The 13,570-nt window shown below is 50.2% G+C and overlaps 1 protein-coding gene across 3 annotated transcripts in view; it reads left to right on the plus strand.

Annotated features, from left to right (window-relative positions):
* KDM1A (lysine demethylase 1A) overlaps positions 1–13,570 on the plus strand; it is a 164,936-nt gene that overhangs the window by 126,392 nt on the left and 24,974 nt on the right. For all 3 annotated transcript variants that reach the window (XM_030539424.1, XM_030539426.1, XM_030539425.1), the window contains one exon: positions 4,340–4,527. In XM_030539424.1, the coding sequence (XP_030395284.1) occupies positions 4,340–4,527 (188 nt within the window). The remainder of the gene's footprint in view (positions 1–4,339; positions 4,528–13,570) is intronic.

Genomic DNA, 13,570 nt, shown 5'->3' on the forward strand with positions numbered 1-13,570 from the left:
GGGAACCTCACTCTGCTTGGTGGCCAGGGTCCAGCAGCATCCCTCCTAGTCCTGCCCCGCCTCCCGCTGCTGCTCCCAGGGCAGGAGTCAACGCCGGGCTCCGGCGATCTGCGGGGGACAGATGCGATGGGCGGCATCTGAGTGCGCAGCCACCTCCTCCCTGGGCTCCAACCTTCCCGGCTCCCTGAACTGCAAGGCCCGAAGCAATTCCCCCCCCCCCAGCTCCGGCTGCTGCTGCACTGGGGAAGCACCTGGCCGGGGGCGCATGGGCTGGAGACCTGCGGGAGTCGGGAAAGCTGGAGCCGGGGGAGGAGGTGGCTGCACTCTTGGATGCCGCCCGCCGGCTCTGTCCCCCGCAGATCGCCAGAGCCCTCCAGCAGGGGCAGTGGCGGCGGCGGCAGCTCACACGGGGGGGAGCCGCAGAATCTGAGCGTGGTAAGGGGGGAACGGGGGGTGCCTGGCCGGACTGCAGCCTGGCGCCCCCGGGGGGCTCCTTCAGCGGATGCATGTGGGCGGCAGCCCCGGTGCACGCCCCCAGCTCCCCCCTCGCCACACTCGGGCTCTGCGGCTCCCAGGAGCAGGCTCAGGACTCTGCACCCATGCGGCAGCGGCGGCTCACATGCCCGGGAGCTGCAGAGCCTGAGCGCAGCAAAGGAGGAGCCGGGGGGGCACATGGGGGCTGCTGCCTGCATGAATCTGCTGCAGCCTGCAGGAGCATGGCTGCTCCCTGCTAGTGGCGCTGCCACCTTTGCAGGGCTGCTGCCCGCCCTGCACTGCGACGGCTCCTTCACAGCTGGGGCTCACCGCTTTTTGGCGCCCCCAACCACTTGCACCCTAGGCGACTGCCTAGTTTGCCTAGCGGTTGCACTGGCCCTATGTGTATGTGAGAGTGAGTGAATGTGAGCTAGCTGCTGGAGACATCTCAGAAACAGTGCACTATCTCTTTAGGAAAGGCACTTAGCCACTCACTCTTCCTTGCAGCAGCTCCGAGTCCTGAGCCAGGCTGTGTCCCGTCTGCCCTGCTCTGTGGAGATGTGGTACAGGGGCTGTGGAGGGATGGGGACACCCTGACATCTGCACCCTTCTCCCTGCCACTCCTTCTCAGCTCCCAGGATGGAGCAACATGAGAGGAGGGACACCTGAACACATGCTGCCAGCTGTGCGTGCTCTGCTATCAGCTGGGTAGCACTTAAATCTCACCTGCGCAGCCGCTCAAGCATGCAATTTACAGGGACACAGCCGCTTACTGGTTCGGATTGTACCCTGGAATGTCACACCAAGATCTCTGATCTCAGAGCTGTTCAGGGAGATCTTTGAAAATCCATCTCATGTGGCTCTTGAATCAAAGTTATTTTCGGTTTCTAAAAGGACAAGTTCTGCTGCTGAAATTTGCTTCTGAGCTTTTCTGGTATCTTGGGGATGCCCTTTCCTTGTAGACAGGTTTGCCCGTTTATCATTGTGACCCTTCTGATAACTACCATCACCTGCATCTCCCTCTCCGTTAATACCGTCTTTAGAATGTGTCTTTAGGATCCTTAGCCAGTGCTAATGATTCCTTGTCAAATTTTGGTTGCAAAGGAGATGGCAAGGATGATGATGTGCAATCCAAGCATAATAATACTAGGCTTATGTAGTCTACTCCAGGGGCTCTCAAACTGGCGGTTGGGACCCCAGAGGGGGTCACAAGTTTATTGCATGGGGGGCTGCAAACTGTCAGCCTCCACCCAAAACTTTGCCTGCAGCATTTATAATGGCGTTAAATATATTAAAAAGTGTTTTTAATTTATAAGCACGGGGTTGCACTCAGAGGCTTGCAATGTGAAAGGGGTCACCGGTACAAATGTTTGAGAACCACTGGTCTACTCTGTAGTGACACAACGGGATGGAGAGAGTCAGTTATGTTTTTTAAAAAAAGTTTAATCTGATTTGAGACCACAAATAGTAAAATGCCTTGATCATAATATGGTTATTTTGTTATATATAAGAACATAAGAACGGCCATACTGGGTCAGACCAAAGGTCCATCTAGCCCAGTATCCTGTCTTTCGACAGTGGCCAATGCCAGGTGCCTCAGAGGGAATGAACTGAACAGGTAATCATCAAGTGATCCGTTCCCTGTTGCCCATTTTCAGCTTCTGGCAAACGGAGGCTCAGGACACCATCCCTGCCCATCCTGGCTAATAGCCATTGATGGACCTATCCTCCATGAATTTATTTAGTTCTTTTTGAACCATGATGTCACGACAGAGTTGATATAGGATTATTTGGGTGTTTTTAACTACATTTTTTACCTTAACATGATGGATTTCTTAATTTCATGGGATTCTAATGCTTGATTTTGGGACATTCCTGTAGTGTATTAATTACTGTTATGTACAACGGTGACGCCCTTTTAGCACAGCTTGTATCCAGGAATAGAAAGAGAGTTCGGTTGGAAGAGAAATAAAAAACATGGGAATATTGTTCTGTTTATGTACAGTGGCTAGCACAAAAGGAGTGCTGGTCTATACTGTTGTTAGTGTTGCTGGTCTTGGAGCTCCAGTGTTAGCTGCCCCAGCAGAGAGTGCAGCTTGCTGATTCAGCAGACTTCAGTGTTGTTCATAAAAGATGACCTTGGGCTAGGTTTGTTGTTGAAGGCACTCAGCCGGGTTAATTGTCAGCAAAGCACAGCACTAGCACCCTATGACTTTTCTTAATTTGTACGTTGATACAAACAAGTTACATATTACACTCCTAGATGTTAGTTACCACACTTACATCGTGTACCTGCTAGATCAGGGGCGGACAAACTTTTTGGCCTGAGGGCCACATCGGGTTTCCAAAATTGTATGGAGGGCCGGTTAGGGGAGGCTGTGTCTCCCCAAACAGCCAGGCATAGCCCAGTCCCCGCCTCCTATCCCCCCCTCCTGCTTCTCACCCCCTGACGGCTCCCCCGGGACTCCTGCCCCATCCAACACCCCGTTCCTTGACGGCCCCCCTGGAACTCCTGCCCCATCCACCCCCCAGCCCCGCGCTCCCTGTTCCCTGACCACACCCATACCCCCACACCCCTGACTGCCCCCTACCGCCCCATCCAACCCCCCCCCCTCATTCCTGACTGCCCCCTGGGACCTCGCCTCATCCAACTCCCCTGTTCCCCGCCCTCTGAGCGCCCTGACCCCTATCCACATCCCTGCCCCCTGACCACCACCCCCGAACTCCCCTGCCCTCTATCCAACCGCCCCTGTTCCCTGCCCCTTTACCACGCAGCACAGAGTGCTGGTGGCGTTACAGCTGCGCTGCCCAGAGTACCGGTTCAGGACGAGGCTCTGCAACTGTGCTGCCGCGTTGCCCGGCCGCCCAGAGTGCAGCATGCTGAGACTGGGGGGATGGAGGAACAGCAGGGGAGGGGCCAGGAGCTCAGAGTCCAGGGGCTGTAGTTTCTCACCTCTGTGCTAGATCAAATAAAAAATACTCATCCATTATCCTGTCATCCCTTCTTTATCTTGACGAGGGGTTGGTGTGATGTTGTACCATATCTTAGGAATGCATTAAGTAAGCACTTGAGAGATCTGTGTTTTTTACCATTCTCTTCTATCAGAAATGTGCTTACTTGGTTAGCTGACACCTATCTTGTTACTATTCTGCCAGGGCCTACTCAGGTTCCTACGCCAAGTTATGCCTAGGACTCCAGAAAGGCTGTTAAGTTCTTAGATTGGGCTCTGAGGAAACTAGAGTGATTAAAGAGAATTAAAGGAAGCCAACTCAGCAGGCATAGATGCCACGCTCAGAAACTTCATCATTCTTAATACCCTAGACATCTCTTGCCTTGAATGTGGCAATCTCCCACTCTGACCTTCCTGCATCTTCCACCTTGTCTAGTCTTCATAAAATGTTGTAGCTGAAATATTTTCCTGTGTCACTGCTCTGCCCATATTATTCCCCTTCTCGAATTTCCGTTGGTATTCTCTCTCCATTTGCACCAAGATTAAGCAGTTTCCCATATCTTTGCAGAGCTATGGGGCAGGGAATGTCTTCATATGTATTTGCTCAGGATGCACTGCAGTGGGGGCCTTAGTACTGACTGTTATCTCTAAGCACTACGGTAATACAAGGACTGTTCAGTTTTGAATATTGAATTATATTGAATATTGAATTCCTTGAATACTGTTAATGTTGCAGATTCAAGCACTCAAAAATTAGACCATTCCAGAGTTAAGGTTTTCTGTGAACCTAAATTCTGTCCCACTGTGCAAATGCATTATGATAAATCTCCTAAGTATATGATCATGCACTGTTTTTTCCACAGGACCCTAGCTTATTAAATGTCTAAATCCCTGCTTTTCCTTACCTTTACCAGGATGCGAAGTGATAGCTGTGAACACCCGCTCCACTAGCCAGACTTTTATTTATAAATGTGATGCTGTCCTGTGCACTCTTCCCTTGGGAGTGTTGAAACAGCAACCACCTGCTGTACAGTTTGTGCCTCCTCTTCCTGAATGGAAAACGTCTGCTGTGCAGAGAATGGGATTTGGCAATCTTAACAAGGTAACTTGACAAGGAGGGGAAAAGCGGTAGAGGAATGAGTACGATAAATAGATTCTGGAATGCATGATGCTAAGCTGGAGAGCAGGTCCCTCGTCTTTCTTTCTAGCACCCCATTCTTTGAATTGTGTGAAGAGCCATTTGTGTGCAAAATGAGCTTGACTTAGGAACACATCTATAAAAGGGGACCCATGCAAATTCTGTCTTTTCCGTTTCTACTATAGGAACTGGAATCTCCCTTAACCTTCTTAAGGTATTTCTCCTCTTTACTGTGTAGCTCTGTAGTGTGCTTCTGGGTACCAAGTGGCATCATAAGTGCAGCACTGAAGCAAAGAACCTCAGCTTAGATCTGTTGAACATCTGTTGGTACACATCAGTCTCACTATACTTTGATTGTGATCTGGATTGGAAGAACAGCTCTTTAGGAGGATAGTTTAGGCCCATGCTGATTAAATCCTTGGTCTCTGTGAGACTGCCAAACGAAATGCCAATCAGTGGTGGTTCTTTTGTGTGATGGTCCCTGTGTATATTCCACATGTGGGAGCTCATGCACCTGAGTCTGAAAGTTTCCTCCAAGCAATGTCTGTTGACTCACATGTGCAGTGTTTTTCCTCATGTTTCTTACCCAGGATATAAGGCACAGTGCAGGTCAATGCCACCCCAGTTCCTTATTACCACCCCATGGCCTGAGTCGGAACCCCTATTGCTCCTTCGCTCTCATTTCATTAAGAAAGTTGTTCTATATACCTGTGTAAATACTTTTCCATAGTTAGTATAGAACCCCTCCCCAGTTGAGGGGAAGAACTCCTCGCTACCTGAGGACCAGGTCCAAGGTCCTGGGCTTCAAGAACTGTGTGTCCTGCCATTGTTCCTTTTCCATCAGTAACAAGCATCAATGATGCCTCTACTGTCCTGGTGAGGTGAACATCTCGGCAAAGGATGGCACTTGTAAGTCCTTCCTGCCCAGGCTACAGAGGTTTATGAGATCCTGGACTCAGTCTGATCCTGACCAAGGATACCCCCCTGGACAATGGCGTCTGCTGACTGGTAGTACCCCTTTTAGCATGAGCCATGATGCAGCTTTATCGGCACAGAAGCCCAAGGACAATCTCCACCCCACCCAAGTAAGAAACTATATCTCACAGGCATAAGAATAGATCCCCACAGCAGACTGCTCATAAGAGACATGTTTCCTCCCTGAGCTGTGCCAGGTCTGGTGAGATGTGGCATGTGGATCCCATGTATCCATTGCTAAAGGCCTCCCAACTGGAAGGTAAGCTAAAGAAGAAGCGGGATTCATCAGTACCAGTGGGGAGACATATGGAGCTCCTAACTACGAGTGCGGCCCCACGTGGTCTATGGGTGTCACCATGTCAATCCTCAGACCAGCCAGCTCCGACAGCCAAACTGGGTCCCTCTGTATTCTCAATGGTAACCCCATCGACTCTGGGATGTGCGGAGACATTCCTGACTGAAAGAGGTGTTCCTGCCTTACTCATAGTCTCTGTTCCTGTCTCGCTCATCCATTCTCTGAGACATTCCTATGCCTGAGGATGAACTGTTACTCCTGTTGCAGGAGAGCCCCCTTTCCCAGCCATTGGATTGGGGCTCCCAGTACTTCCGTTTCCAGTGGACCCATCATCTGACTCAGAGGTGTCCCAGGACATAGCCCTGCCAGTGTCTCTGCCACAGCACAGGAGCCCAGAGAGAGAGGCAATGCAAACTTATCTGCCTGGCTATAACCAGCCCCAGGGAAGCATGAGGTCTTCTGAGACTGATGGAATCCTCTTTCTGGCCCTACTGAAGTCCCTGGGACCCACACCACAGCTGTCCGGCACCGTCGCAGGGGTCTTATTGTTCCTCCCCTGCTCACAGCCAGCTCAACTGGTATATGACAAGGAAGATATGGAATTGGTACTGCCACTGGAGCCTCCTCATTGCCAGATGAGGTAGTCATCCCTTTGCCACCCTCTCTGCTGGATAACCACCAGCAATACTAAGACCTGGTAGCCACGCATGCAGCAATCTACAAATTCCACTGGAGGGGGTCCAGTATCCCCAGTGTCTTCTGGATATCCTTCAGCCACAGGGACCATCCAGAGTGGACCTTCCTGTAAATGAGGCCATATTGGAAGAGGCCAGAATGGTTTGGCGCACACCCGATCATGTGACCCCCCCAACCCCCACCCCATGCCAGCCAAAGGAACTAATTTCCTGTTTATGCACCCAGCCCCTAATTCACTGGTGGCGCAAACAGTTGTGGAGCAGGCTTGACAACACCCACAAAAGTCTACCCCTCTAGACGAGTTGAAAATGTTGACCCTCTTAGGCAGGAAGGTCTTTTCCTCTGTGGAGTTGCAGTTTCATGTAGCCAACTACCAGGCGCTGTTCGCTAAGTATGATTTCAACACCTACAGCAGGCTGGCAGAGTTTAAGGACAAGCTCCACCCACAAACTAACTCTGATGCCACCTACTTTGTCTCCTGTCATCTTTAGTGGCCATCTTAACCTCTTTGCCCACAGTTGGGGCAAGATCCACATGGACACATGGGTGCTGGAGATTATCCACCATAGATACTCCATAGTTTGTTTCCTATCTTATCACCTTCCCTCCTGACCCCCTTCAGGGGACCTCTCCCTCCAATTTATTTTCTAGCAGGAAGCAGAGCCCTTGCTCCTCAAGGGTGCTATAGAGTGTGTCCTTCCTCAATACCAGAGGAGATGCTTCTACTAACCATATTTCTTCATTCCCAGAAAAGGCAGAGGCCCATCCTGAATCTTTGTCAGCTAAATATATTAATTGGAAAGCAGTAATTCCGGATGGCCACTCTGGCATCGATAATTCCCTCCCTTCTGCCCCTGGATATTTCCATTACATGCATCTGAGGAAGTGGGTATTCACCCACGAAAGCTCATGCTCCAAAACGTCTGTTAGTCTATAAGGTGCCACAGGATTCTTTGCTGCTTTCATGGAAAAGTGGGTCATGTAAAGGTTGCCATAGGTTTCAAGGGTGGTCCTGTGACAGCTGAGAGGACAAGGTTACGATCCCACTGTGGCACGGGTTTGACAGCAGGTGGGAAGTCCTGACCAAGCCTTTCATAAAGCATGCCATTGTTGGGTATGGGAAGATAGAGCGTCCCTCCAGTGGGGGAAGGAAGACACTAAGTGTTGCAAGGTGCACATGGAGGGAACCTATGGCTAAGCCTGATGTTTTCAGGGTAAGGAGGTAACTGAAGATGACATGGTGACCATCCCAGTTAAGAGAAAGGTGATGGCAGTGCACCCACTCCAAGAAATGGCACCGCTTTGCCCAACATCATGTTCTGGTGGACTCTTTCCTGCTCTGGTTAAGGATCCATTGGACCAGAGCTGAACAAGCATGTTCTGTGATAGATGCCCATCCAAACACCAGGCCGTGAGGTGAAGGGAGTTCGGACTGGGATGCCTGAGTCTCCCTTTGGTCCTGTGTGAGAAGCTCCAGGAATGACCAGTGCCTGATCAGTGGTTCGGTGGAGAGCTTCAGGAGGTCTCAGATTTGTAGATGTGTAGAAAGAATAATAAATATGGCAGGCAACCAGCTTGGCTTAACAGTGAAATCCTTGCTGATCTTAAACACAAAAAAGAAGTTTACAAGAAGAGGAAGATTGAACAAATGACCAGGGAGGAGTATAAAAATATTGCTCAGGCATGCAGGAGTGAAATCAGGAAGGCCAAATCACACTTGGGAGTTGCAGCTAGTAAGAGATGTTAAGAGTAACAAGAAGGGTTTCTTCAGGTATGTTAGCAACAAGAAGGAAGTCAAGGAAAGTGTGGGCCCCTTACGGAATGAGGGAGATAACTTAGTGACCGAGGATGTGGAAAAAGCTAATGTATTCAATGCTTTTTTTGCCTCTGTCTTCATAAACAAGGTCAGCTCCCAGACTGCTGCACTGGGAAGCACAGCATGGGGAGGAGGTGACCAGCCCTCTGTGGAGAAAGAAGTGGTTCAGGACTATTTAGAAAAGCTGGACGAGCACATGTCCATGGGGTCGGATGTGCTGCATCCGAGGGTGCTAAAGGAGTTGGTGGGTGTTGCAGAGCCATTGGCCATTATCTTTGAAAACTCATGGTGAATGGGGGAGGTCCCGGATGACTGGAAAAAGGCTAATGTAGTGCCCATCTTTAAAAAAGGGAAGAAGGAGGATCCGGGGAACTACAGGCCAGTCAGTCTCACCTCAGTTCCTGAAAAAATCATGGAGCAGGTCCTCAAGGAATCAAATCTGAAGCACTTGAGGAGAGGAAAGTGATCAGGAACAGTCAGCATGGATTCACCAAGGGCAAGTCATGCCTGACTAACCTAATTGCCTTCTATGAAGAGATAACTGGGTCTGTGGATGAGGGGAAAGCAGTGGATGTGTTATTCCTTGACTTTAGCAAAGCTTTTGATACTGTCTCCCCTAGTATTCTTGCCAGCAAGTTTTAGTAGTATGGGATGGATGAATGGACTACAAGGTGGTGTGGTGTGGCGGTGCCCCACCCCCTGAGAAAAAGGCTGGAACAGGCCTTTGAGGCTGCGCAGGCCTGTTAGGAGCCAGTCAGGGCCAGGTCAGACCCTATATAAAGACTGCCTAGCAGGAAGAAAGGCGGTCTCTCTCTTACTGCCAAGGGAGGAGGACTGGCTCCTGGGCTGAAAGGTAGCACGTTGGACAGAGCAGTGCTGAGGAAGGGCAGAAGGAGCCGGGGAGCTCCAGCCAAGGAAAAGCCCAGGCTGCAGGCCTTGCTACAAAGGGCCAAGCGGGTACACAGGGCCAAAGGGGAAGCAGCCCAGGGACAGAAGTCTGACAAGTGGAGCGGAGGAGGGCAGGGATGCTGCCCCAGGGGGTCCGTGAGTCGGGAGCCATGGTAGCAGGTGGGCCTGGGTCCCCCACTTCCCCTTTATACTACATCTGGCTGAGGAGGAGTGTGGCCTGACACAGGCTGTGGCTGGTCCCTGTAACAAAGGGGCTAGACTTTGAGACTGCAGTCGGCCACTAGAATAGGTGCACAAGGAGGACTGCTGATAACATCAGACCTCTGGAAGGGGGTGAGATGAGGGCAGTGTCCTGAAGAGGACGCCGCCGAGCGGGGAGCAATGCGGGTCTGGACACCAACACGGGAGCAGACGATGGACGGGACACCACCAGCAGAGGGCACCCCACAGAGAAGAGAGCTAATTCCCAGATGTGCCAGCAGGAGGCGCTGCAGTGGTGAGTCCCAACCCCATCACAGGTGCATAGAAAGCTGGCTAGATTTTCGGGCTCAATGGGTAGTGATCAATGGCTCCATGTCCAGTTGGCACTCACTATCAAGAGGAGTGCCCCAAGGGTCGGTCCTGGGGCCAGTTTTGTTCCATATCTTCATTAATGATCTGGAGGATGGCGTGGACTGGACCCTCAGCAAGTCTGCAGATGACACTAAACTGGGAGAAGTGGTAGATACCCTGGAGGGTAGGGATAGGATACAGAGGGACCTAGACAAATTAGAAGACTGGGCCAAAAGAAATCTGATGAGGTTCAACAAGGACAAATGCAGAGTCCTGCACTTAGTCTGTAGCAGTGCATGGGATTCTTCCATCCTAAGGACTGAGTGGCTAGGCAGCAGTTCTGCAGAAAAGGACCTGTGGGTTACAGTGGATGAGAAGCTGGATATGAGTCAACAGTGTGCCCTTGTTGCCAAGAAGGCTAACGGCATTTTGGGCTGTATAAGTAGAGGCATTGCCAGTAGATCAAGAGACATAACCATTCCCCTCTATTCAACATTGGTGAGGCCTCATCTGGAGTACTGTGTTCAGTTTTGGACCCCACACTACAAGAAGGATGTGGAAAAATTGGAAAGAGTCCAGTGGAGGGCAACAAAAACGATTAGGGGGCTGGAGCACATGACTTATGAGGAGAGGCTGAGGGATCTGGGATTGTTTAGTCTGCAGAAGAGAAGAATGAGGGGGGATTTGATAGCTGCTTTCAACTACCTGAAAGGGAGTTCCAAAGAGGATGGATCTAGACTGTTCTCAGTCATAGCAGATGATAGAACAAGGAGTAATGGTCTCAAGTTGCAGTGGGGGAGGTTTAGGTTGGATGTTCAGAAAAACTTTTTCACTAGGAGGGTGGTGAAGCACTGGAATGGGTTACCTAGGGAGGTGGTGGAATCTCCTTCCTTGGAGTTTTTACGGTCAGGCTTGAGAAAGCCCTGGCTGGGGATGATTTAGTTGGGGATTGGTCCTGCTTTGAGCAGGGGGTTGGACTAGATGACCTCCTGAGGTCCCTTCCAACCCTGATAGTCTATAATTCAGAACTGCCGGGGTCAGTAAGGTGCTATGAGAATGATCGTGGCCCCATCTCAGTGAACTTTCAGGAGAAAGTTAGGCAGAAAAAAGGTATATCGAAGGTCACCTGTCCAGAAAAACAGGAGAGCATCACCCTGGGAGTCACTACCTACAGTCCCCTTCAAGCAGTAGCGCTGTAGTTTAGACTTGTCCTGACACACCAATTCCACAGCTGGACTGCCTTGGAGCAGGGGGAATAAGATGTTGCTCTCCCTGCTTGTTAATGTTGTCCAATAGGATCTGCATGTGGAATGAGAGTATAAGGCAGGGGTTTTCAAACTGGGGGTCGCAAAGTGGTTACATGGGGGTTTCAGATCCAGGGACCGACAGCCCCAAGCCTCCATTAAATTAAATCCCATCCCCTCATTTTTAATTTATAAGGGGGTCCTACTGAGAGGCTTGCCGCGTGAAAGGGGTCACCAACACAGAAAGTTTGAAAACCACTGGTATAAGAGGAAGGAAGGCTTTGCAGGTGAGATGAACTGCTTTGAGTTCCAGGATGTTTATGTGTAGCATGGCATCCCAGGGCATTCATTCACCTTGCACAGTGTGGTCCAGATGGGCACCCCATCCTGTAAGAGAGGTGTCCATAATGATGATAGCCCTCAGTATGGGAGGGCTGAAAGGCGTCTCAGTTATGACCTTGGTCAGATTGGACCACCAAGTGAAAGGGGCCAGAATGTATGAGGGAACAGTGACCCTGAAGTCAGTGTGGTCCCCTGGTTGGGTTGTAGGTTGAATTAAGCCAGGCTTGTAGATGCTTCAGGTGAAGTCTCGCAAACGATGTCATGCAGGTGCAGGTGGCCATGTGCTCCAAGAAAAAGAGGCAACGTGGGCAATCAGCGTGGTCATTGTGGAGAACTGGTCCACCGGAAGGAAGGCTTGTGTAGAGACTGAGTCCAGCCTTGTCCCTATAAAGTTTATCATCTGCATGGGTGATAAAACAGACTCCTAAGAAGGAAAGGAGATGTTGAAGAGACTGAATCACAAGGACTTCTTGCTTCAATTGTTCCATTAGAAGTTAGTCATCCAGGTACAGGAATACCATACGTCCCGGCATCTCATCTGTGCCACTACAACTGCGAACACCTTCATAAAGGCCCTTGGTGCTGTTGCTAGGCCAAAAGGGGGGAGATGCGAAACTGTCAGTGTTGTTGCCCCACCTTAAATCAGAAGAACTTCCTGTGCGACGGCTGGATGTCCACATGGAAGTATGTGTCTTTCATGTTGAGAGCCACAAACCATACTCCCTCCACTCTAGTTCCCCTCTTACTGCAATGTAACCAAGTCTGAAGCAGAGGGGAAGGAGAGTGGGTAGTGGAATACAGATAGGAACCACACATCTCAAAGAACCTCCAGCTACTGTAAGTAACCTCCTTTTCTTCTTTGAGTGATGGTTCCACAGAGACGCCTTGAGAGCAGTAATCAGTAGGACCATACCAAATTCACGGTCCATTTTGGTCAATTTCGCGGTCATAGGATTTTTAAAATTGTAAATTTCTCGATTTCAGCTATTTAAATCTGAAATTTCATGGGGTTGTAATTGTAAGAATCCTGATCCAAAAAGGAGTTGTGGGGAGTGGAGGGGAAGTGTTGCAAGGTTATTTTAAAGGGAGTTGTGGTACTACTACCCTTACTTCTGCACTGCTGCTGGTGGCGGCGCTGCCTTCAGAGCTGAGCAGCTGAAGAGCAGTGGCTGCTGACAGGGAACCCAGCTCTTCAAGCAGAGGTGCCGCCAGCAGCAGTGCAGAAGTAAGGAAAGCATGGTATGGTATTGCCATGCTTACTTCTGTGCTGGGGGGATGCTGCCTTCAGGGCTGGGCACCTGGCCAACAGCCACCTCTCTCCAGCTGCCCAGATCTGAAGGCAGTGCAAAAGTAAGGGTGGCAATACCATTACCCCGCTGCAATTTCCCTTTGGGTCAGGAACTCCAACTGAGAAATTCTGTTCTCCCACATGAAATCTGTATAGGATAAAAGCACACAAAAGACCAGATTTCATTGGGGAGACCAGATTTCACAGTCCGTGATAGGGTCTTAGTTTCCTTGTGGTGGTGGATGTGAAGAGGCTGATGGCAGAGCAATTTGCAAGATGGCCCATCCCACTGCTGCATCCATGATATGGCTGCTTGGGCATAGTGTGCTGTAAATGAGTGCGGGGGAGAGAGAGCTCAGTGGTTTGAGCATTGGCCTGCTAAACCCAGGGTTGTGAGTTCAATCCTTGAGGGGGCCACTTAGGGATCTGGGTCAAAAATTGGTCCTGCTAGTGAAGGCAGGGGGCTGGACTCAATGACCTTTCAAGGTCCCTTCCAGTTCTAGGAGATTGGTATATCTTCTATTATTATTATTATTATTATTAATTGCAAACGTCCTGCAATAGGTTGGCCGATAACAGCCATGGAAGCGGCCTATGCCCAGGTAGAGTGAGCTGTAACATTCTCAGGAGGATTGATATCTTGTAGCATTAAGTATGCAGTCTGAGACCCACTTAGGGATCCTTTGTGAGGATATGGCTTGGCTCCTTGATTTTTCTGCCATGGCAACAAAGTCTCAGACTTTTTAAAGGGCCAAGTTCTTTGCAGGCAGAATGCTAGGGCATGTCTGACATCAAGGGAGTGTGGGTTAGAAGAGCCATGTGGTTTCAGAAAGAATACAGGTAAGTGGATTGATTGATTGAGATGGAATCCGAACACAGCCCTGGGTAGG

Source organism: Gopherus evgoodei, chromosome 20 (assembly GCF_007399415.2).
Source record: "Gopherus evgoodei ecotype Sinaloan lineage chromosome 20, rGopEvg1_v1.p, whole genome shotgun sequence".
Lineage (NCBI taxonomy): Eukaryota > Metazoa > Chordata > Testudines > Testudinidae > Gopherus > Gopherus evgoodei.